The sequence below is a fragment of the Mchenga conophoros genome, linkage group LG6 (genome assembly GCF_057382185.1).
Source record: "Mchenga conophoros isolate Kocher_MC1m ecotype Shallow Benthic linkage group LG6, M_conophoros_male_GT1.1, whole genome shotgun sequence".
NCBI classification, from domain to species: Eukaryota; Metazoa; Chordata; class Actinopteri; order Cichliformes; family Cichlidae; genus Mchenga; species Mchenga conophoros.
This window is the reverse complement of record NC_140531.1, coordinates 39,508,009-39,532,605: the sequence shown is the minus strand read 5'-3', so window position 1 is coordinate 39,532,605 and position 24,597 is coordinate 39,508,009. Positions and strand designations below refer to the sequence as shown.

Below are 24,597 nucleotides of genomic sequence, written 5' to 3'. Positions count from 1 at the left end.
TTGTCATTTGTTGAGCAGGAAGAGTGAGCGCTTGTTTTCATGCAGATTACGTCCCGGATCAAAATGCGGTACAATCGTCGTCGTTTTCTTTTTTTTCTTTTTTTTAAATCGTTGTCATTTGGAAATGAGATCGCACATAAGTATGAATCGAGATCGCGATTTTCTAACAATTAATTGTGCAGCCCTACAAAATAGAGTTCAATATTTTTCATTTTTAACACTGGAAGGTTTGGCCTTTTCATCTTTATGCAGAAACTGACAGGCAAGATAGGATCAAATTAAGTGTTGTTTCTACTAATGCGTCTAATGCGACTTCTGTAAAGTGCAGTCTGATGGCTGAAATTGGCTGTATAAATGTATTTTCCATATTTTTTAGATTCTACACAAGTTTTTGACAGATTTCTAAAATATTTGTCGTCTTGTTTTTATGACAGGCAGTCTAATAAGTTTGTTAAACACTGTATCCAGAATGATGTGTAAAGGGGTCGATATGAACTTCTCACCCACCCGCTGATGATGCTGTACATATCCTGTTTAGCTGTAAAATTAATGCTGATCTGCCTTCATGCCCAACAACCTGAACCAGTCCTAAAAACAAGCACAATGAGGCCATTCCTGTGACAGACAGGCTATCGAGTCGGGGCAGGGTTTCGTCAGCGTTTACGAAGAAACTGTTACACTATAAGAGGACAAGTTTGCATCAACCAGTCTAACGTCAAACCGCTTGCAGCTCAACAAGGGATTGTGAAGCATGACAGGTAGGAAGCGAAAAGTTCCTGTGCATGCATGACAGCTCAAGTTTCATGCTGCTTTGAGACAGTTTATCTATCATTCAAAACAATATTTAAAGCCCTGATGCCATTACATGTTTTAATATAAATGCAAAAGAAAATAGAAGTCTCTTTGGGAAGGACGGTAGGCAGCGGGGCAAAGCTCACAAACTGTCAAATCCCTGCAGTGTAGTGGTGGCAGCGTCGTGACATGAGGTGTTTAAGGAAGAGAGAATTTAAGGAAAGGAAGTTTTTGAAGAAATCCTGGAGTGAAAGAATTGCCTTTCAACAACAAAATTTACCAAAGCAAATGACTAACTCAGTAATATTATCAAAGATTCAGATGTTCCAGAATAAATATTTAGCCATTGTGTCATTTAGCTTGCAATCAAACTCAGTGGCTCTCCACTTCAAAAACAAAAAAAGTGTGTACTCTGTAATCCACCCAATTTGAGAAAATTCAAGGAGAACCTGTTAAAGGTTAGCACAGCACACTGAAAAAAAGGGACTGGCCATCTCTTGGATTTATGTAAGCATCTTGCATGTATTTAACACAATTGCCTCATGTTTTAAAGATAAATGTAACTATATAGTGTAAAAACTACATGATATGCAGAAAGGGTGTATTAAATTGTTCATATCATGTTCAGGTGAAGTAAGTCAATAAGATAGCAACGTTAAATCTCGTGAAACCACGCGTGATTTCATCTCGCGGGCTTTGGATCGTGGTTTAAAAAATGCATCCATCTCAGTCAAGTCGAGCAGCCAACTCTACGTTTTTGGTATGTCTTGATTTTTTGAATTAATGTTTACCATATTTCAGCCAAATGTAGTTAAACGTCTAGAGTGTCGCCATGTAACATGCTAAAAAAGAGCCGTTAGCTTATTTGCTGTTTTATCTGTTGTCAAAGAATTGGCGCTTTTTCATTTGAATTTGTCTTTGGCACAAGAGCCGTAATATCACATTAAACCTAATTACGAGGCACTCATAACATAATTTGGTTTTCTGTGTGAATAGATTTGCCAACTGACTCTTCAGTTACATTGTGTATTTACTGCACCGTGGTGTTAGTGAGATTTTGGACATTGAACAGCTTTAGCTAATATCATCAGCGGCATTATGCTAGCTTACATCCCTACCCCTCCTGCCCTCACCTGCTGTCCTTTTGTTTTTGTTTTTTTTGCTGCACATTGAGAGACGACCTCTATTCTGCATTTCACCAGGAGTCAGCTGATGGATTGTGGGTTCAAGGTGTTATGGTAAGAAAGTATATTCTATTTTCGCTTAAGGTTTCTGTAACTTAATTATAATAGGTTTTTTATAATTATTAGGTGCATGCATACTCACCCTATTAATACAACTGAGAAATCCAAAATCTGCCATAGGTTTAACCTGTATGTATTGTCAGAAAGGTGATTACTGGACTCGCATTAATGCACACTTGAACTGAAATGAGGTTGTAACTTGTGGGTTCTTGGGTTGCAAATCAGAAACAAACATCTTTGGATTTTTTTAATCCCATAAGATCTGGAAACACAGTTTTTATTCAACAAAACATTACTGATTAACCAAGCACAGTGCCTGCTGTTATTTCAAAATAATTTTATGTCATTTTAGATGAAATGCAGCATTCCAGTGCATCCCAACCATGCCTTTACAGTCAAGGTTTCTGACGGAGCTGAGTTTCTCTCTGACAGTCTGCTGAAAGTGTTTGCAAAGTGATCGGGGGAACAGGGCACAAAGCTAAAGGATGTAGCTGCCATGATGACAGTAAGAACTTTAAAATTCTTTAACTACAAAGTGTATATGTATTGCATTAGGTCAGTAAAAGATTTTTATGCTGCATCCATTGAAACAGTCAACTATTACCCGTGAGTACTGATTCCACCGAAAGGATGCCATAATTTTCGTTATGCATTTACTGGCCCACTGAGAAAAAATCTTTTTTTTAAAATATATGTTCTGGAAACTATATATCCATAAAGTTGATGTCAAACAGGAACTTTTGATATTTCTTTGTAGATGCTGGTGTTGCATGTTGACTGGTTTAAGTTTTTGTCTGGGATCATTTTCTTCTGTGCTACTGAAAAGTTCACAAATCTCTGTTTTCTTTGTTATAATACTTTAGGATGACATTAATGCTCGAAGGGAGTCTCATCAAAGTGCTCCGCATCTGTGTGAAAGACAATTGCAACATCTTAGTGCAGGAGTTCATGGTGTTTTAGGAGTAGATTGTGGCTTTGCAACATTTAAAAATGCATTTAGTTATCCACTTGATCCTCATTGGACTGGTTAGGACCAGTAGTCCTCTTTAATAATTTGAAGTTCACATGAGGCCTGGTAGTGAACTCGGCCGCCCCCCCTTGAGGCCCCACCCCCCTATATTAGGGGTCACATCAGTGTGAAAAAACTTTAAATTTGTCATTCTAGTGAACAAAGGAAAATCCCACCAGTATTTACATTAGCTTTTGTTTGAAAAAAAAAAAAAAAAAAAGACCAACTGACCAACAGCTAACCAAATTGTGGGGAAAGTCTAAATTCTAACATCTTCTGAGTGACATAACCTGGATTTCTGATGGGTTTTTGTTAGTCTTTCTAACAAAAACTAATGTAAAGCATTTGAAATTATTATGTTTTTCACTCTGTCTTAGAAACTCTGTTAGACCATGAATGGCAGCATGGCAGGCCACTCTTTGGCTATAGCTATTTACTATGTTGCTTGCATTGGTTTAAATTACTCTAACATTAGAACTGGTAGATTCAAAAGAGATGAGTTTAAAAGGGAATCTTAAAGAAATGTTTTGTGTTTAACCAGGACTTGACTGAGGCCACTGCACGGATTGAGAAAACCACAATGAACATCCGTCTCCAGTAGAGATGGACCGATCCGATATTACGTATCGGTATCGGTCCGATACTGACCTAAATTACTGGATCGGATATCGGAGAAAAATAAAAAATGTAATCCGATCCATTAAATATCACGAAAGCACCTCACAAAACTTGCAACACGCCGTAACTCGCCTCAGAACGTCGGAGCAGTATGCATCACGTGATAGAGCAGCTGTGGCATGCGGGACCTGTCGGTGGTCTGGATAGCATTTGGAGCTTCGCTAGCAACCTGGCATTTCATCTCCGACAAAGTTATCCCCGAGAGAAGTAAAGCAAGTGTGTAAGTCCATCTCTGAATGTTTGTAAAGCATTCCTGCGTTAAGCTTAACGAGCGACTGCCTCTCACTCTCCGGCTGCTACTTCAATCGTGAAACTGCTTAAATCAGCTGATCGGCTTTTCTGTCGCGAGTCTGTCTCTCGTTTGTTTTTGGCCCACTTTGCGCCAGAAAGAGCAAACCAGCGGCTGAACAACAGCAGCACGTTTAAGCTTGATAAGCTGTTGTTAGAATTTATTTAATATTACTTTCTACACCAGGATCTTTTTCTACGTAGCTGACGGCTGGTAACTGTGCAGGGGCGGATCTAGCAAAGTTTAGCCAGGGGGGCCGATAGGGCATTAACTGGGAAAAGGGGGCACAAAGACATACTTTTCTTTCTTATTCTCATTTAAAATGTCTAGCTTTTAATAAATAATTATCTGACACCCAAAGTTTTAATTTGATGTAAAATGAATAGAAGTCAATTACTGTATATAGTGACTATTAAGTCTAATATATATATCCTAGTAAGCTATAGTACATTTTCCTTTGGGAAGGTACCATCTGTGCAGTCTGCAATTTTGTTGAAGAAAGATGTTGAATCTATTTAATATTTCTTGAAAAATAATTGATTTCTGTGCATTTTTTTTTTCACACTGCATCAAATTAAGGTTGATTACGTTGATTAAGCATCATGAGGTGGAGCGTGAGGGGTGGTTCCCTATTTTTTTATTTATTTATTTTTGTTGTTGCTGGGAGTTGGAACCCTATTAGTTAGGTTGCTTAATATTTACGCTAAGTACTCTTTAAAATACCAGAATAGTGAGGATGGTGTAGGTCTAAGTTTATTAGATTGATTAGTATTGCTGAACTATGAAATATTTTTTTTGTATACAGGTATAACAGAATAGCTTTAGTGTAGTTGTTGTTTTAAACTTGAGTATGAACTTGCAGACTTGCAAAATGCAGCAAGATATTTTAAAAAACAGTTTTGTTGATTAAAAAACACTATATCGGATTCATATCGGTATCGGCAGATATCCAAATTTATGATATCGGTATCGGTATCGGACATAAAAAAGTGGTATCGTGCCATCTCTAGTCTCCAGAGGATGCACCAGGCAATGACTTTTCTGATGTTGGCATCATCATCGAGGGTATAGTAGTTCTTCAAGATCTGGATAACGTGACCTTTGCAGTAGCCATGCTGTTTGGACCTTTTTTATTCCTTCAACATGAGTTACCCATCACAACTCTGCTACACTTTTGAGGTGATTCAAAGGGTGGTAATGGAGTTGGATGCAACTCAGCTCTCAAGAAAAGCTCACAACTAAGACAAAACTACTCCTGCAAGGAAAGCTCACTGTTATGCATGCAAGCTGATCAGCTCTAGGTGAGAGGACATTTAAATCTCACACTTGTTCTGCTGCATTTTTGAAGCTCAATTCCAGGAACAGATCGCAGGGTTCATTTTTATATACTCTGCAACTGCCATGAGGACGAGGCGTTTTTTGTTGTTGTTTGTATTTCCTTTTGCTCTGTACAGCATTTTGGCAGCATTTTTAAATTTCTCTTTGTATTTTTTCTTTCTTTTACTAGTGAAGAGATGTAGCGTGAACAGTTATGCAGTCTAAATATCCCATATGGGTCGTGTGAAATGGTATTTTCAGTTTCATTCAGTTGAAGTAAAGAACGTTGAATATTTCTAAGTGTGCTGTTTTGAACCAAGATGTCACAGTATGATCAGTGCTGTAATTTTTGACAGTCACTGTATCAATGTTATTTTTGCATCTCTTGAATAAAGGTTTTGACCTGCAGGTGCTAATTTCTTTAGTTATTGGGGTAAAATGGGTAATGTTAATAGGAAGGTGTTTGCCAATTCAGTAACCTAATTTAATGTTAATGGAAACTAACACTACCTCAAATTGTTTAGTTATAATTGTTGTTTAACTGAATCTTGATGTCAGAGGCCTTAAATAGAATGTTTTTATTTGTTCTTTCCCAACATTTTTCAAAAGAAACAGTCTAATTTCTTTACTGTGATTGATTCCAGAGAACACGGAAGAACTGACATTATTTAACTGTTGATTTATGTAGATTCAGTAGAGGAGTAATGTCAGTTTAATTCTTTACCTACTGTCAATGCAGTGAAATTAGACATGTTGTTTTTAAAGGTTACTGGTGGATGCCAGCAACCATCTTGGAAGAGAACAATACAATCTGTTATAAGGCCTCCATTTGAAAATTGTGTATTTGATGCTAGAATATAATAGCAAAATGTAATTTGAAGATAACATGTAGCATTTAAGTGACCAAGTAGTATTGGGTAAAAGTTATTGAATGGTGTTGGGATAAAGTGAGAAAATTGTGAAGGATTAAAATATTTCAAGAGCTCAAATTACTTCATCAAAACATGTTTAAGTCACATTTTATCAACACAAATTGCACAGGTTTATTGAACATGAATAAATTGTGTTAATTTAACTCAATTGTTTAAGTTGCTGCCAAAGCAAAACATCTGTGTGCAACAAATGTCCACCATTGAATTAAGTAAATCCAACAACATATTTTTTTCAGTGCAGCATCATCATTCTGTTTTTAAATCATCCCCACTTCATATTTTTCACCTGATGGTAATCATCCCATCTTCTGTGGCTCTGCACACTTTGAAAACCCCAGAGGTACTGGGAATATTTTGTGGTCTTTACTAATAAAAAAAAAAAAGTCAATTAATTGATTAATAGTGCAACTTAATAAATTAGAGAATTGTATGTGAATCCAAAATGGAGCCAGCTGCTAATGATTTTAGAAGACTGGTAGTATGAAACAAGAAAAAAAAGCCCAAGAACACAAAAACTCCATGCAAAGCCAAAGATGGCTCGAGCCTTTAGAAGGTTCTCAAAAATAAATGAGTGCAGACACTGCAAGCTAAAGCTAGCGTAACAACTATTCAGTCACTTGAAAGCTAATCAAGGCAAATATGAAGCACTATTTTGTTTAAAATGCTGATTCTTAATACAGTCATACCAAGTGTGACATCTGTTAAAATGGTCAGTGTCAGCTGATGTTTGGAAACTATTGGGCTAAAAATAAAGTGTACATCCTGAGAATCAATAACGCCCTGCACTGCAATCCATTATCTCTACAGGTGGATGTTCAGGTTTTTGTGCCATCAAGATAAAGGTTTCATGCTCTCTGTTCACTGTGGGGGAGGGGAGGGACAAAAATAGATATGAAAGTGCTGACAGCACTAGTTTAGGTTTTTCAGTTTATCGATGGGAGTCAATCAAACCCCTGAAAAAAAAGAAAGAAAAAAAAATCACTGCAAACCTAACCCCGCTCATTAACGCTCAGTCAGACTAAATGCTCGACTTCAGGTCTGACAGCTCGATAAAAGAAATGTGATCCTTCCACCAACCTAACTACTACCACGACATGCTTTCTGATCAAAAATGACATGGCGCTTTATTAGTTAAAGTCAGCTGCTCGTCACCTGACTTTGCCCTGTACTGTACAAGCGTTCTTACAGGATATCCGATAGCTGTTATCGTGATTCTACTTGGTAGGTTCAGCAGCTGTACACACAATCCTGCTTTGCTCCGAGTGGCTGCAGATGACTGCAAACACACAGATGACTCAAAAGCTGTGACTGAACCAACAGCGGACTAAACACACAATTTGAACCAATAAGCCTAGTAATAGTGCAGGTTACCTGTCACCATACCGAGTCAACTCAATGTGTCTCACAGAACAAGACCTCTGACTGACCTCTGTTAGAGTCATTTGCCTTTTTCTTCTCTATAATACGCTTTGGTCTTGATTTTAAGATGTAAAATGCCCAGACATTTAACACAATGTTATTAAAATTGAACTAAATCATGAACTTTCTTCCCCAAAGTGCAGAAAGAGTTTTTTTTAAAAGCCTTCTCACGGCATGCCTCTTTTGCCAGCCTTAACTTTTTGCTGACCAACTTGTTCTCTAAGCAAACTCCTATCGATACTGTCAGTCACCTTAAATCAGCCAAAGCACTACATGTGGTCTCAACTACCAGAGGTGAAAGTATGTGAAGCTGCAGGTCTAAACCTTCATGTCATTAAAGGGTTTCTACTAAAGCACTCCACATTATCAGAACTCCATCACCATCATCATCATCATCAATCAACTAGATAAAAATTCTGACAAATGCAAAACTCACTGGTAAAATGAACCTAAGAAGCACTACAGCCTCATCTGTGTCCTTTATGATTCTGCTCTAAGATCAGAAAAATAAACAGAATTAAACAAAACTGGCTAATGTACACTAGCAGCAATCAGCAGCAGGACTTAAAGTTAGGTGTCCGTCCGGTCTCGCTGCGCTGGACCTTTTTATTTATTTTTATTATAATAGAAATGGTGGTGTATTCAACACCACGTTTTCTCAATGTGTCCACAGCAGAGGATTTGCTGTTTCTGCTGCCTTTTAAAATGTTAGCATTCATGTTCATGTCACTTCTGACAAGATTACGATTTCTGACACACACGAATTTCAGTTTTGCGTGTGCTTTGAGTGTGCTCTGCGAGTGCCGACACAGGCGGGTGTAGTTGATAGCTGCCTGCTATGCTTCACCTTCACTGACCTGACGCCAACTGCCAGAAATTGCAATTCTACTAATGGCCACTTGAGGCCTGGTCCAAAAGTGAGCCAATCTGCCTAGACTCCCATATTAACACAACTTTACAGCATTAAATACATGGTTCAGTATCAAGTTATAAAAATTGTTACAAAATTGTTACAACCTACATGGAGACAATTACAACAGTTTTTTTCAGCAGGTCGCCAGTGAGCATCTGCTAGGATTCACCTCACCAAACCAGAGTCACTGACCTCTCAACCATAACTGTGCCGTTGTGCCCAGAGTATGTTTAATGAAATTATCTGACAAATAACATGGGATTCCATGTGGTACAAAGCTTCCAAGCAATCTGCTGTTCCACTTCAGTTGATTAAATAGTGGTTCTTCTAGAACTGATGATTTAAAAACTAATTAGCAGGTATCTGTGTATCTAGGCTGAGCCAGCAACTTAGTACTTGCTGTCTCATCTACATACGGTCACTTCTTGCTCAAAAGGAAACAAAAATGGACAACCAATCTACGAACCAGAAGATGACTTCAAAATGGCTTCAACCACCTTTCACATACTGCGTACAATCGACATTGATATCTTAATCATGTTTTTCAGAAAATAAAAAAAAAAAAACATTCAAATGCATTCTGAATTCCCCAATCCCCAGGCTACAGTCAAATTCAAAGCTAAATTCTGTTCTGCATAAGACACACAAATAAAGCTCTCGTAGCCCAGACATGTGAAAGGACACATTCTTCTTCCAAGTTTACAAATGAGGACGGAGGGCCTGAAAATGCTCTGAGCAATGAAAGATTTAACACGGTTGATTTAGCATGACTTCCTGATAGGAATGTCCATTTCAGCTAGCCCATATTACCTCTTTTAAATCAATAGCAGCTCCACATTTAATGATGCCTTCATTTCCCTGCAGCTTGACACCTCAGCGGGCACTGCGGAGTAATTCAACTCATGTCCTAACAGCAGCGAAGTTTTAAATTTTCATCTGGGTGAATTTCTACAATCGGTGCAGAGTTTCTGAGGGTTATGTACAACTAAGTGACATTTGCCATCATTATAATGGCAGTGCTCTGTAGCTGTGAGGCGATAAAATAATCAGGTTGGTAGCACTGCAGTGGATCAAACGGCAGCTTTATGGGAGCTGAAACACACGGTGACCATTCATGTGGGAAACCCTTTTAGGTTCCCCCTGAAAGCGTAGCATTGGTAGCTGGTAATCAAGCAGAATGAAATGAATTGGCAGAGTAATAGAGACGAGGGTAGCCAGTGATTTGCTGCTGTTTAAAGACTGATAAGCTCTTGAAGCACAGCATGTAGCATCAAGGAATTTGATTTGTCTTTTTAATGAGTTGAATTTTTGAGAACTGGCCCCGTGGATAACCATTTGACCCACCCTGTCCTATAAAGCAGGAATTTTCTGCTGTAGTTACAAACCACAAGAAATCCTTCTAGGATAAAAATTAATGCTCAATCAATACGTTACATGAAAGATGATATCAGAGTTTGATCTTTTTGTGGGAACTGCTGATTAGAGGGGGAAAAAAAAAAAACATACTATAATATTTATCTTTTAAAAATAACAGTCTTTCTAAAGCTACATCTAAAGCATCAAAACTCATTAAATTAAATCAACAATCTTAGATTTCCTGTTTTATTGGTTCCTGCTTAAAACTAACAGTCCCATCAGATATATGAGCATGAAAATGCAGCTATACAAGTCGCTATAAGCTGAGATAAAAGGAAAAACAGCCTCTGTGACCTCAAAGCAGAGCTCACACAGGAAACATCCTCAGGCTCTTGATTTACTCCTGTACATGGATGAGAAGAGAAATTACCCTGTCCTTCATCCGCCAGCTCTGCGCCAGGGCCTTGGAGCCCTCAATCTTCTCTGAGTGCCTCTTCTTCATGAAGGCCAAGGGAAGTTTCCAGTCATTCATATCGGCCTCCTCTTCCTCAGCGAGGCCCACAGCCGGTGAATGAAGCAAGTCTGAGTCCATTTTCATCAGGGCCCTGCTGGGAGAGCGCTCATGTTAATGTCACTGGTTTGATTTTGAAGTGTCTTTGGCTGTAGCTACTGGGTATCCACAAAAAGATTGGCAGGCTCACTTTAGCCATTTAATTGCTGCATATAGTCGATATTGACATTAGTCTCAAAAATAAATAAATAAAAATCTTAAAACATAATTTGGAGACATTTCCAGTCCAGATGCAGCCAAATGTGCTACTGTGCAGCTATTTTATTAAGTAATGGATGATAAATAAGAAAGAAAGTAAAAACAGAATATATACACAATAGATGTAAGCAATCCTAAATACATTTTTGATTACCAACTGAGATATTCATAGGAAAATTTAAACAGCAATAAAAGCGCACTGTCAGATAACTGCAGGAGGCCTGTTCAGAGAGCTCGAGACTTAGATCCAGATTTAGATGAATTTATTCATTCAAACGTCTTCAGTGTTTAAACAACATGTAAAAGAACTTTTGCTTCCTTTTTCAGTAATAAAACGTTTCATTATATTATCTTAGCACAAGTATAAAAAAATTAAGCATCATGACTTCGATCCACGTCTCTTTGTGCAGCTGTTGAAGTTCTACAGGATGAAGACGTGACCTGAGAGGCAGCCGCCCCTGTTTGTACATTATTGCATATGTTTGTCCCTCTTGGCCATGCTATCATCACAGATACAAGCCATTTCTTTTGGGCCAAAGTCTGCTTTGTCAATATGGATCACCAATCATCTGATAAAATTCCGTCCTCTTAAATGCTTCCTATACAGGATTGGTGAGGGTTTATCCAAGCTGGCATTAGAAAGCAGGGGTAACACAGTCAATTTATAATTACTAAAACACTTAACAAGCATTGTGGGAAGAAGCCAGAGTACCTGCTACTGTCCGATAAAGTAAGAACAGCTCCATCCCTCCTTGTACTGTTGTTATGGGCTATACCAAGCAGACTGTTTCTACACTCAGATAATAATCTGATTATCAACACTGGCAGCTGACTTTTCCACTTTATGCCCTTTAAGTCATGGGATGGTGGTTATGAGTCATTTTTATGCCGTGTGAATCTGCTGCTGTGAATCCTGTTTGAATGAAACCCACAACAGCAACTGAAACCAAACACACTCACATCTGGCTTCCTCCACTTTATTTGAACAGGCTAGCTGCCTGACTCTGTAGCAAAGCAACAGCTGTAGAGATGTTTCAGCTCTACAGCTGGAGCCACGGGACAGGAGGTCGATGGGTTTTTATCTTTACTGCCTCTGCATTCGTGCTAAAACGGCCCAGCTGTGTTAAACTTGGCTGCACGGATGCTGGCGAGCAGCAGGCTCAGTCCAGTCCAGCTAGCTAAGCTAAACTAGCGCGGCTAATGTAACAGCTCTGCTGTCAGGTGTCAGACTGCACCGAGGCCAGTAATATTCACTTAAAGCCTTTTTAAAGCGAGTCTCTGAACCACACACGCGTGACAGAGATAAGGAGACCGATCAAATGTGCAGAAAAGGCACCTAGAGTGTCAGCGAAGCGTGCAGGTGCAGACCTTGGTGCGGTGGGATTATCAGCCCGGGCTGTGGAAGCTCTCCTTCTCCGGACAATGACAGACACGGTCGCACACACAATCCTGGTCAGCAAATTGTAGGGCAGCGTCCAGAGCCTGTAGAGTAAGTCAAAGCCGTCAAATCCGAGCTGCACGGGCGCGTGTTTGCAGGGGAATCTGCGGCTCCTCTCCCCACGGCTCTTCGCTATGGGAAGGGGCTGCAGGCGAGGCCCATCTTCACACGGACAGTCTGCCACAGCCACACGTAACGGCGGCCGCACTTATCAATGACTGGGCTCGCGTGGACTCCTTCTACGTACCAGCGGCCCTGGTAGTCGGCTCCGAGCGACGGTCTTCGAGGAAATCTCAAATAATTCCGGGAATTTCTCCGAAGAGGCACTTCTTCAGCACTTCTGCAAGGGCGCAGCCATCTTGAGTTGAACCCAGAATGCACTGTTGGGGCGGCGAAGCTGTCGTGAAACGTCACAGCTGTTGTTCCTGGCGTCACTCACCAAAATATAAACACACGTACTCACGGCAGCCTCCAAAAAGCATTTACGATTTTGTAAATACTTTTTTAAAATGATAATGGCCATTTTTTGTGGGGTTTTTTTTCTTAAATCTTAAATTTTATTTCTTACATAGAATTTTTTATGACTTTTTCCTCCCGTATGTTGCTCTGTCACCAGATTACTTCAGCTTGACAATGTGGTTTGCTTTGCTGCTTCCTTTGGAGGAAGTTCCTCTGTTTAGGAAAAGGTGCTTTGGAATTAAGAAAACGAGGTTATTATGGTTTTGGTTTTCTTTCTTCTCCTGACATTTTTCCCTTGAATTTAATTGTAGTATTTTTTTATAAGTATTGAACTTTATGTTCTGCGTCTTCAATTTACAGTAAAGGTCAAAGAAATAAAGAAAAACTTCAGCTTGACAAAGTGCTTTACAACGTCATTTGAGAAAACAAATCTCATTATTTAAGAAAAGGTGCTTTGTTATTTTTAAAATGAGAACGGAGGTCTGGAAACAAGGACTTTTCCCCCCCCCCAACATATTTTTTCCAACTACCCGTTTAATGTAGTTTGTAGTAACAAATTTAGATTAAAATATGACTTCATAAAATCCCAAATAGGTTGTGATGTTATCTGCTTGGTTATTAGCTTACAGAAATAACATGTACCACATGCGTGGTTAAATACATCTCACCACAGCTACACCAATTATTTCCAGTAGGCTTAAATGTATTGAATTGCTGCCATGCGATTGGTCGATTAGATATTTTTGTTCATAAACAGTTGAAGGGGTGTACTTAACAAGCGCCGGTGAATCTGGTCCATATTTTTGTACCAAATGTCCTTATTTTTCCTTATTAAAGGGAAAAGGTTTAACAAACAAACAAAAAAAGAATACACTTACACAGGTTTGTGGCCTTATTTATTCAGCGATAGTGGGGAAAAGCACTGACATGGATCCTTCCTTCCTTTCATCCTAAACACCAAAGTATTTGTTTTAATTGTGAAACTATTTCAGGATATTTTGCTGTCACTTAAGGGGACATTTGCTAAATGTCATTATTTTTTTAATCAGTGCCAGCTAACATTAATTTAGTTGTTACACCACAAGCCATACAATACAATACAATCAATTGACTTGTTGTATGAGTAGGACGTCAATACTATTGAAATGGACTGACATTTATACAGAAGTTATCTTGCTTAATAGTCATCAGTGTGCTTTAAATTACCAGTGACATGCACACAAGTTAGAATAATCAACCAACCTAACAGGCATGTTTTTGGACTGTGAGAGGAAACCAGAGCACCTGGAGAAAACCCATTTAGTCACAGTTTGAAAACATCGAAAGTCTGTACAAATAAAATCCTCAGGAGGGCTCAGTTTCAGAGCCCTCTTACTGTGGGGAAATAGCACCAACCACTGAAATCTACAGGGTTCCAGTAACCATATTATCCATTTTTTAAACCACTCATCCAATTCTGAGTCATGGGTGGTGAAAGAATCACTTGTTAACCTTACATGTATGTCTGAGAGAATCCACACACAGTGGCGCAATGGTTATCCCACTGTCATCCCACACCAAGAGGGTTCCTGCTTTTAAACAGCTGGCCAGCTGAAAAGCTGGAGCCTTTCTGTGTGAAGTTTACATGCATAGATTTTATTAGCATACTGTAAGGTTCTCTGTCCCGGTCGTTGTGTCCTTGGGCAAGACACTTTACCCTACCGCCTACTGGTGTTGGCCAGAGGGGCTGATGGCGTGATATGGTAGTCTCGCTTCTGTCAGTCTGCCCCAGGGCAGCTGTGGCTACGACCGTAGCTGCCTCCACCAGTGTATGAATGCGAGAGTGAATGAATAGTGGAATTGTAAAGCGCTTTGGGTGCCTTGAAAAGCGCTATATAAATGCAATCCATTATTATTATTATTATTATCCCAATCTCCCTTTCAAGTGTTACCAAACTGGATGGAAAGTATGAACTACTAACTGAAAGCAGTCTGACAATTTCTGAGAGACTAAAACTTGCTTCTATCTGACTGCTGTAAAAGTGACTGACAGCGAGCTGTTGGGATGCTCATCCTTTTGGCAGGCTGATTTCTTGGTCAACTTTCTACTTGCTTGTTTACTCAGCTTGTCCCAACAGCCAACTCTCGGAAAGGTCCAGATGGTTTCAAATGTCTTCCATTTCATAAATATTTAGACCATATTCTCCCCAGAACACTCAAACCTTTAGAAATGATTTTCTACCCTTGGTCTGATCTCTGCCTCACCACAGTGTAACCACACAGATCTGCAGAGAGTTCTTTGGATTTCATTGCACTGATATTACCCCGATAAGCAGTGTGGATTGCAGGCAGGACTTTTATGTGCACATGTGTATGCCTCACTATATTATCCCCAATCAACTCAGTGTTCCACAAAGGGAATCTGGTGCCGTTTGAGACACATTTCAAGAATAATTAAAGCAGAAAGAATAAACCAGACCGAAAATCTGGAGCAAAATCAAGAAGATGTTTGTAAATGAGAGATTTATTTAACCTGAAAATGTGCACATCACCCCTCAGTGAGATTAAGTGAATCTTAAGCTAGTTCATAAGGAGTGTTGTGTTATATGTAAGTCATAAATGTGCCCAAACCCAGCCATTTAGACTGGCTTTAGCTGTGCTTTTTAAACCAGTATAGCAAACTGGTGGTCATACATAAGCTACACATCCATAACATGGTGTCTAACCAGATGCTGGCCACACATTTTCGACCAGGATATGTCCTTCAATGCTTATATCTCTAAAATTAGAAACAGTCTCAGAGTGATGCTGAAAAATTAGTTCATGTATTTATTATTTCTAGGCTTGACTATTGCAATTCATAATTATTAGGTTTCTCCCATTGAATACTGCAGGTTGCCCATTTATTGCAGCATTTTATGATGACTGACGCTTTCTGGATGTTTGCATCAAACTTCTGATCACACAGTCTTCTAAACTGAAGGCAGTTTCAGAATCAGAATCAGAATCAGAAAGGGTTTTATTGCCAAATGTTGAGCAGGTTTACAACATTAGGAAATTGCTGCGGTGCTTCAGTGCAAACATACTGTCATAAATTACGCTTAAATAGACATGAAAATAAAAATAAGAATAAGAATTAAAAGTGCTAAGTAGATAGATATATACATGAGTGCAGGTGGTGATCAGTGCCAAACATGGAATGATGCAGTGAACACAGCGTAGGGTCATGTGTTAGTGGTGGGAACAGTCATATGGTTATTGTTCATGTGTCCAACAGCAGAGGGGAAGAAACTGTTCTTATGGCGAGAGGTTCTGGTGCGAATGGACCGGAGCCTCCTGCCTGAGGGGAGCAGGTCAAACAGACTGTGTCCAGGGTGAGAAGGGTCAGCTGAGATCCGAGCTGCACGCCCCAGTGTCCTGGAGGTGTACAGGTCCTGCAGAGATGGGAGTCTGCAGCCAATCACCTTCTCAGCAGAGCGCACAACACGCTGCAGTCTCTGTTTGTCATCTGCAAACTTGATTAGCTTGACAGACTGGTGGGTGGAGGTGCAGCAGTTGGTGTACAGGGAGAAGAGCAGAGGAGAAAGAACACAGCCCTGAGGGGAGCCGGTGCTGATGGTCCGGGAGTCCGAGACATTTTTTCCCAGCCTCACATGCTGCTTCCTGTCCGTCAGGAAGTCAGTGATCCACCGGCAGATGGGATCAGGCACATTCATCTGGGAAAGCTTGTCTCAGAGATGGTCTGGAAGGATGGTGTTGAAGGCAGAGCTGAAGTCCACAAACAGGATCCTGGCGTAGGTTCCTGGGGAGTCCAGATGCTGCAGGATGAAGTGTAGGGCCATGTTGATGGCGTCATCTACAGACCTGTTGGCTCTGTATGCAAACTGCAGGGGGTCCAGGAGGGGGGCCGTGAGGGTCTTGAGATAGGAGGGAACCAGGCGCTCAAATGACTTCATGACCACAGATGTCAGAGCCACGGGTCTGTAGTCATTTAGTCCAGTGATCCTAGGTTTCTTGGGGACAGGGATTATGGTAGAGGACTTGAAGCAGGCAGGCACATGACATGCCTGCAGTGAGGAGTTGAAAATGCCAGAAAACACTGGGGCCAGCTCGTTTGCACAGTGTCTGAGGGTGGCAGGAGACACGCCGTCTGGGCCGGGAGCTTTTGAGCATTCAGACTCTTAAACTGCTTCCTCACATCTGCTTCATGAATATGAAGAGTTGTGGTGGGAGGAGGTGGTGTGAAATCCTCCTTTGTGTGGGGTGAGGAGGGGGGTGTTGTAGGTGAAGTGTTTGAAGGTGGTGATGGCTCTATGGAGGGGGGAGAGGTGCTTGTTTAAGCATACAAATGCCACATCTCATGTAATGTAAATCAGCACTTGTTAAAATCTGTTACCTTTGTAAGTTCTGTTATTTTTCATTAAGTTGGTCTCAGAATCACAATTGAAAAAATTAAGTCAACTGTGAAAATTCACATAAATAATAACTCGGCTCAGGAGAATAATTCAAAGTTCCAGTTTTTACACAAATTGCTGAATTATTGATGTCACAGTCAAGATATGATGGATGAAAGGTAAATGTTTGGTTATTTGTAAGAAATTGTTGATCAATGCTGTAAAGTCATGTTTTTCAATCATTTTCCTTAATATTTAATTACTTGTATCAATAAGCTTCCCTGCAGTGTGCCTTTGAAATATTAGTTTAACTTAGAGATTAGTTCTGTGTGCACGTTCATGGTTATCCAGGTGATTTCGCGAACTCGGAAATAAGGCAGCTGGACCTTTTTAGGTTTCCATCAAAGACGCATCTTCTGTTCTATAACAACTGGTGGAAAGTCCCAGATAATAAACCCTTAGTGGGGGGCTATCTACTTTGGAAGTGATTCTAAGGGTCGTTACACTCCTATTCATCATGTGAGTTGTGATGTGAGCTGAGGTGTAAAAAAGGCGGTTATTGCCACCACTGGGCCTGACAGGTTAAACCACTGTGAGACATTGCTCCTCCCCAGCATTATATGAGCTAATGAGGTTACATGACACAAGCTGTGAATGGGGGTTGAAATGTCTGGGGCTCTCTGACTGTGTTGTAGGTAGCTGATAGCCGGTGTCGTAAGCCCACATTTCTGCTCAACGATAGTCGTTCACAGCGAGCATAGATGGCCTCTTACTCTTCTCTCCAACAGACTTCCTTCTCAGCCCAAAATGTGAACTTTGGCATCATCAAAAGAGCGACCTTTGTCCTTTGCTGTAGATGTACAGCTCAGTCTTGTCCTGCTCATCTGTGTTGTGCCATATTTTGTGGAGTGGATGTTTGGTATCTCCTGTTAAGAGGTCAGAGCTCTCCTCACTGCACTGCACCGTATACGAGCTTGTTGAGCTTTTGTTTGGATGCTTTGTCCTTGGGATGAAACAGTTTTTGTTTGAGGGTGTTGCTGGGTTTGAAGTGCACTGAAATGTCATGCTTGGAGAAAATTCTTCTGAGTTTCTCTAACAAATCTGTAATGTTGTTTTGTCTGTTGGTATTTTTCTCCCTGGTTGTTATCTGACATTTCTTTAATTGTTTGTGTTCCACTGGGTGCCGGGAGTGAAAGAGCTGGCATCAGTCTCTGTGTGTGGATTTCAGGTAAACTTCATTGTTGAGGCTTCCACCCTATATAAATGAACACAGCACATTCCAGAAATGGTAACCTTTTCCTTTGTATCCTCTGTGGTGAACTTGATGTTTTTATCCACTCAGTGGAAAAACATCAAGTGAAGGACTTGACCTCTTGGGTTCTGATTTTAACCCAGGCGACGCTGACATATCTGAACCCAAGTCTTGTCCCTATCAAAGAGCCCAGAGCTTTACTTTCCACTTCCTTCGCTTAAAGGTTGGCTGTGTTGGTGACAATCAGTAGCCCATGGCACATGCATGTTTTTACCAGTAGACACCCTCATTGTATCTGAAATATGGGATGGTAAGGCAGAGGTCCGACAGGGTGCAAACCTAAACAGGGGTGAAGGTGGTTTGAGGAGCTGTCTTGCTGTTGTGGTTTCCTGACAGCATCCACTGCCTTGATTGCCTTGATACCTAAAAAGTGAAAAAAAAACATCACATGACTGCATGGTTTAACCTGGAGTCAGCAGATGAGTTTATACTGGTAACAGTGGGTCAGAAAGGGACTCCTTCTTTTTGGAGATTATGTATCAGAATTTCAGGAGCAGGACCACGCCTCCAAAAACAAGCTGCTTCCGGTTCTCATCTATATAGGTTCTCATCTATATAGGTTCCCCTAGTTCTGCAAGCTGTTCATTCTCGTCTACGTGCCCCACCCTCCCTCCTTGTTTTCAATTCTTTGACTTCTTCACTTCTATTTAGTACATGGGGATCTGCCAGGCCCGGGAGCCGTCGCCAGTCCCCTTTGAGGCCTTCCCCAAACCGCAGCTCAATTCATGTCCAAGCATTCACCTTTACCTATTAAAATGCTGTCAAAATGAGGACGTAGGCTCAGCTAGTGAAATGATTCTTGGGAGGTCCATATATACAGGGTGTAGCATTGTTGGGGTATTGATATGGCTTCCCCTGCCTCAGGTTTTCAAGATGTTATAGACAATGAATTACTTTCTTCTTGTAGCTGCTGTGGGGTCTCGCCTCGAGACCTTGTAAGTGCTCCTGTCGCTGAGGAGTGTGGTAATTTTGGAGTGTTAATCAGTTGAGTTGAGAAGAGGGAAGGCCTGCCCGGACCATGATTGTATCTCCTCTTCCTCCAAGTGTAAACCCACGTGTTCACAGAAAAGTGACCAAGTGCAGTATATAAATATACAAGTCACAACACAGTTAATGTATATTTTTAACAGAGAGCTGCTAAAATGCTACAAAGCAGCATTTGCATTCATTTTTAGTAATATTTATTAGAAATAAGTCTAATATATTCTCCATGAGTTTTTAGAGCTTGTCTGCTAAACACAGCTGCCTGCTTTGGACATTTAATTACGCTGACATCAAGCTACGAGTGAATTAATAAAGTTGGGATTGAACATTAAATGATTAGTTAAAAAGCAGTTTCACATTGTCTCATTATTTTCACACGGTCATTTTTGCCGTACAACTGCGGGTCGTTCTAAAGTCAGGCGTGTCTTTAAAACGAAACACTCATTTTATTTGTTCTTGTTCAACAAAATAATGAGGTTTGGTGCGCACAGCCTTGCTTTTCTCATCACCTGCAGGAGTCAGGTGAACAGTGCGTCTTCACACATGATTTGTTCCAAACATCCTTTTGCTGTAAAGCTTCACACTCATTTCTCAAACAGCGGGAGCTAAAGGTTTGTTTTTGAAAGAAGCCTCGTGGAAGAGAAAAAAATCAGTAGTCTGCGTACTCACTCAGGCAGTCGGTCGTGACATTACTGAGAGCTGTTTAATTGAGGGAGTACAATCAACATGTTTATCAGTTTGTTCTAAGTCAACAAATAGATTTGCTCTGAGGCCTTGATGACTTTAATCAAGCACAACATGGTCTGTCTTGGGCACAAAAGACAATGCCGCGCTGTGATGACTAACAGCTTTCTTTGGGCTGTCAGCTCATCAGAAAACATGAAAATGCTACACCAGATGGATGGAGCATGAAAATATCCCTGTCTTTGCATTCGCGAGTGCGACAATCATTGCTATGGCCTCTTGGCTTACCGCACTAGCAATCTGGTGTGCAAGAAACTCATAGGTATATCTGATTCTCAGCCACAGTGTCCACTGCAGGGGGGAACCAATCCAATCTCCCAGGTGTGATAGAGGTTGGGACCCTGGAATGACTGATATCTAATGGTGGTGAGAAAAAAAAGAGGAGATTAGTCTACTTTTTCCTCATGTGCTTTTCTGCCATGTAGAGAATAAGGTGACATGATCAACTGGGCTAGATCTCGGGAGCTGGTGCCAAATAAGGCTGGGGCAGGAAAAGGCTTATAATCCTTTTTCCACAGATTGATTTCTACAAGACCAGAGAGAAAAGAGACTAATGAATGTATAGATTTGAGTAAGTGAGTGTTCATAGGAGGAAGCTTTGCTATCATGTGATCCTCGAATATGATGTCAATATACGGGTGACTCCTGTGAAGGAGGAGAGGTGTGCTGGAGCATCGATCGTTGGCTCGTCTGCAGTCATATTTTAGAGAAATGTTGTCCCTCAGAAACCTTTTTATTTGCCCAGCACTTTAATAAATCAAGTTCAACAAGAATTAAAATGCATTACTAAAACATCAAAATCATAAAATATGAGTAAGTTTTTTTTTATTTTTTAAGTGTTTTAATCCTGCATCTATTGCTGTTTAAGCCAAGTTTACAGCACATCAATAAAAACAGCTACAGTGATTAATGCTTTGTTCTAAGTTGCATTATGATGATCAGTATTTACCCTCTGAGCAGCTCCGAAGTGAGTCTCAGGCTTCATAATTCTGAGAATATGAATTGTAAATCCATCAAGTCCCCAACTGAAATGTGAAAGACAGGCTCACACTGTTTGCCTCAGTGTGGGCTTTAAATGATACTCACAGGAGGTTGATATTTACATAGATATCAGATTATTTTTTTATTGTTATTATTTTGGTTGTTGGAGGCTGCAGGCACATAGTGGCTTATCCTCGCTGCATGTTGAAAATGAGAGCTGCATAGACTCTGGGGTGCATGCAGGGTGTGGCAAATTGGTGACAAGAGTAGAGCTGCTACTAATGACTGTTTTCACTCCTGGCTGTTGATTGCAGGAAATAACCAGGTGAGTAACTCCAGAATGCAAGTTTTTGAAATCTGATCTCTTTCATTTACCAAATAGACCAAGACTCAGCAAATACTGTGGTTACTATATGCAAGACAAGGCCCCCTGATCAATAATCAATATTGTTTCTAATTAAATTTCTTTGGACTAATTGCTGCAGTTTTGGTTAGGAGGTATAATTAAAATGCCCTCCTAAATTAATGCCATAGGCAGGTGGACACGGGCCGAGAATGTTTTACCAAATGAGGAGCGAGCAGGCAGAGATTAAAAAATATCAAGCTACCAGTAACTCTGCAAGACCCACAGACTTTATCATGGCTTAGCAAGAACTCACTGGCAGGGCACACTGAAATAATTCACCATTCTTTAATAGGAACAATCAGGTAAATACACGAGTTAAGGTTAGCCTTAATATTCAAAGCTTGGAATGAAGAATTGTTCTTTTGCACGTTTGCACAGGCCAATTCTCTGAAGGTCCAAAACAAGTAGAATTTTTCAGAATTGTTTCCAGTTGACAGTTTTTCTCTTGGTTTTTGCAGGTGTGTTTCATCAAGTGCAAGAGCCGTCAGACTAGCATGTCAGGGAGCCATCTAGCACGAAGGAGGGCACGGCAGGTAAGCACAGCTTCACAGAGTTGCAGAAGCGTAACATCAAAGGGCAGCCTGAGTTTCACTGCAATACTAAAGGAGCAACAAGCAATGAGAGAAGAGTTGGAGTTAAATACTGTTGGTAAGTGGTAATGAGCTGCAAGTGAGCTAACCGGTGCCAGAAGAAGTAATGCCAAGCACACCCACACAGATGATAGAGGGAGGCAAAGGGAGGAGAACGTAGAAGCACAAGAGTTTTCAGTGTGAGACGTGATCTCTGACTGTAGTCTTTGTTATTATAATGTGGTTGTTAATTCATTAAGTTTGTTTTAAACCCAGATCCTGTCACAGTCTGGATGAAGCTGACTGTGTGAGAGTGAGAAGGAGAACCCAGGTTCAGACACGGAAGGAGACGGAACTGAGTTTATACAAAAGGCGAGCCGTTTATTAGGCTGAAAAAACATGAATACAAAAACGAAGCAAGGTGAACAGGGGGCGAGAACTAAAACTAAAACCTGACAAAAGTTACACAAACATGATTCTGAACAGGTGCATGCGAGGAACTATGAATAGGAAACATGAACCATGAAAGAATTTAAACCTGAAGTAACATGGAGGGAGGAAAACGGATGACCTGACAAAGACTGAATGAAAATACACAGACTAAATACACATAGGAGGTGATCAGGGGAAGTGGAAACACATGGGGAAACAACTGATTGGGATTAACACCACAGGCGAAGCAAAACAAAACACAATGAACATGGAAACACCAGACTCTTCAAAATAAAACAGGAAACACTGAGACATAGACATAACAACACAAGCTTGACACGGACATAAAACACATGAGAACCGATAAGGGAGATGAGAGCATGGGTGTAACTAAAAGTAAAACAATGAGGACAAGAAAAAGACTCATAAATCAGGAGACAGAGATGAAACAAAAACTAGAATAAAACTCGACTAAATCCCGACTAATAATACAATACAAGAACATAACATATTTTCAATATAATATAAGAAAATCAAAAATCCTTTTCTGACTTTAGTTGGAAAAAAATATGCCCGTCCATGTCAGTTTAGGTGTACATAGTGTGTAGTCTTATGCAAACAATATTTGAACCTGATGCACTAGAAAGAAAAGAAAATCAACTACAACTCTTTTTCACACGCATTGTTTTATTTGCAAAATACATTTTCCACATAAAAAAAAAACATCTCAAGAAAGTGGAGATGATTATGCTGATTATCACTACAGGTTGCAGAGTGAGTGCTTCCCAGAGCAGTGATTTTCCCCCAGAGACTGTACATATGTCTGCTGAGCTACACAGCAGGTTGTCCACTTCCTCGAGCTGCAATTCTGGTCCCCAGACTTCAAGTCTGCTCAGTGATGTGGGGAGCCCAGGCAGCAGCTTGATGTTTGGTTAAAAACATCCAATCATCATATCAGAAAAAAAGTGAAAACACATTACATATTCATCATGTCGAGGTAAAACCTTAAACACGCTGTCGTCATTTAAAAGTTATCTCACACTCAGTGGATGTGGGATGCAGGCTGACGGTCAGAGGAGAGTGTTGTTTGCTTTCAGAGCCTTTACATTGAGGGAGAGGGAACATCATTAAAAAAAAATCCTTCTAAAGGCTACAGGTGAAACTGCACAATGTATAGATGCTGCAGACACTTTCTCAAGCTTCAGATGGCACAGAAGCTTGTAGTTACACCTGGAGGTTGAAGGTGGAGGACAGGGATCTGAAATAGTTTGTGATGCTGCGACAGACTATCTGAATCTTCAGGCAGATGTTTTAGCCTTCAGGCAGCAGCTGCTGGCGGAGACTGAGGATTGTTGGAAAAGACTGCAAGAATCAGGGTTCACGCTGGATGCTGCCATTTAAGGCTTGAGTCTGAGCTGGTGGCATAAAGCTGCTGTAATCAACTGCGGCTGCAGACAAAGGTGGAAATTGTGCACTGGGAGAAGCCGCAGGTTTTGGGTCAGGCTTCGGAGGCTGCTGGATGGAAGTGGCAAAAACTGAGGCTGTGGTTGGCTCCTGAAAGATGTTGATGGAAGGCTGGGTTCACTTAAAGTTCAGGATGCATGAGGCAGAATGTGGAGTTTGCTGCTGTAGGTGGAGACTGAGATGTAACTCGATGTCAGAGGTCGCAGTTCAGTTTTGTGCCTGAGTTTTTTCTTGCATCAAGGTCAAGCCTGTGTCTGTTTAATATTTACAGCTGAGTTCAGTCTTTTTGAGTCTTTTGATCAATATTTATAGTTTGATTTTTTGCTACATGTTTGTATTTAGCAATGTTTTGCTTTTTTCCCCCGAGAAGGCTCCCGGGGATCCGGTTCATGTGAGATGTCCACTTCTATAAGAGGAGGATAAACTTCGTCTTCATGTAATTCACTGACCATCAGTAGTCCACTATCACCCTCTTGTAAACTAATTTGTGGACAGTTAAGTTTCTCCCAGAGGCGCTGTTTTATGATACGGCCAAGCTGAACAGTATATGGCCGGGGCCGCCCATTTTTATATCTGTAAGACAGGAACACACACAAATTTATTGTTTCAGATTTGAAAAAAATATGAGAGAATTTGTCTTAGTTAATTTTTCACAAAAAATAAAGAGGAATTTCCCATTATTCTTATTTTCTATTTAAATTGGGTAAAGTATCTATG

General features: G+C 40.4%; 1 protein-coding gene and 1 long non-coding RNA gene across 8 annotated transcripts in view; one reads left to right on the top strand and one right to left on the bottom strand.

Annotated features, from left to right (window-relative positions):
* rptor (regulatory associated protein of MTOR, complex 1) overlaps nucleotides 1-12,560 on the bottom strand; it is a 208,250-nt gene extending 195,690 nt beyond the window's left edge. For 2 of the 4 annotated variants that reach the window (XM_085278008.1, XM_085278009.1), the window contains exons 1-2: nucleotides 12,087-12,560; nucleotides 10,380-10,554 (exon numbers count right to left, since the gene is read on the bottom strand). In XM_085278008.1, the coding sequence (XP_085134134.1) occupies nucleotides 10,380-10,547 (168 nt within the window). In that variant the 5' untranslated portion in view covers nucleotides 10,548-10,554; nucleotides 12,087-12,560. The remainder of the gene's footprint in view (nucleotides 1-10,379; nucleotides 10,555-12,086) is intronic. The other 2 variants (XM_085278006.1, XM_085278007.1) reach the window with 2 other exon arrangements.
* LOC146573289 (uncharacterized) lies at nucleotides 1,246-23,751 on the top strand. Of its 4 annotated transcripts, none has more exons than XR_014892801.1 (4): nucleotides 1,246-1,552; nucleotides 1,967-2,030; nucleotides 2,389-2,541; nucleotides 21,874-23,751. It is a non-coding gene; the product is annotated as an uncharacterized LOC146573289 (long non-coding RNA). The 4 variants fall into 4 exon arrangements; XR_014892802.1 differs by lacking the exon at nucleotides 21,874-23,751 and adding an exon at nucleotides 3,587-5,979; XR_014892803.1 differs by lacking the exon at nucleotides 21,874-23,751 and adding an exon at nucleotides 2,900-3,551 and having other exon boundaries at nucleotides 1,995-2,030.
* Nucleotides 23,752-24,597: the final 846 nt, after the last annotated feature.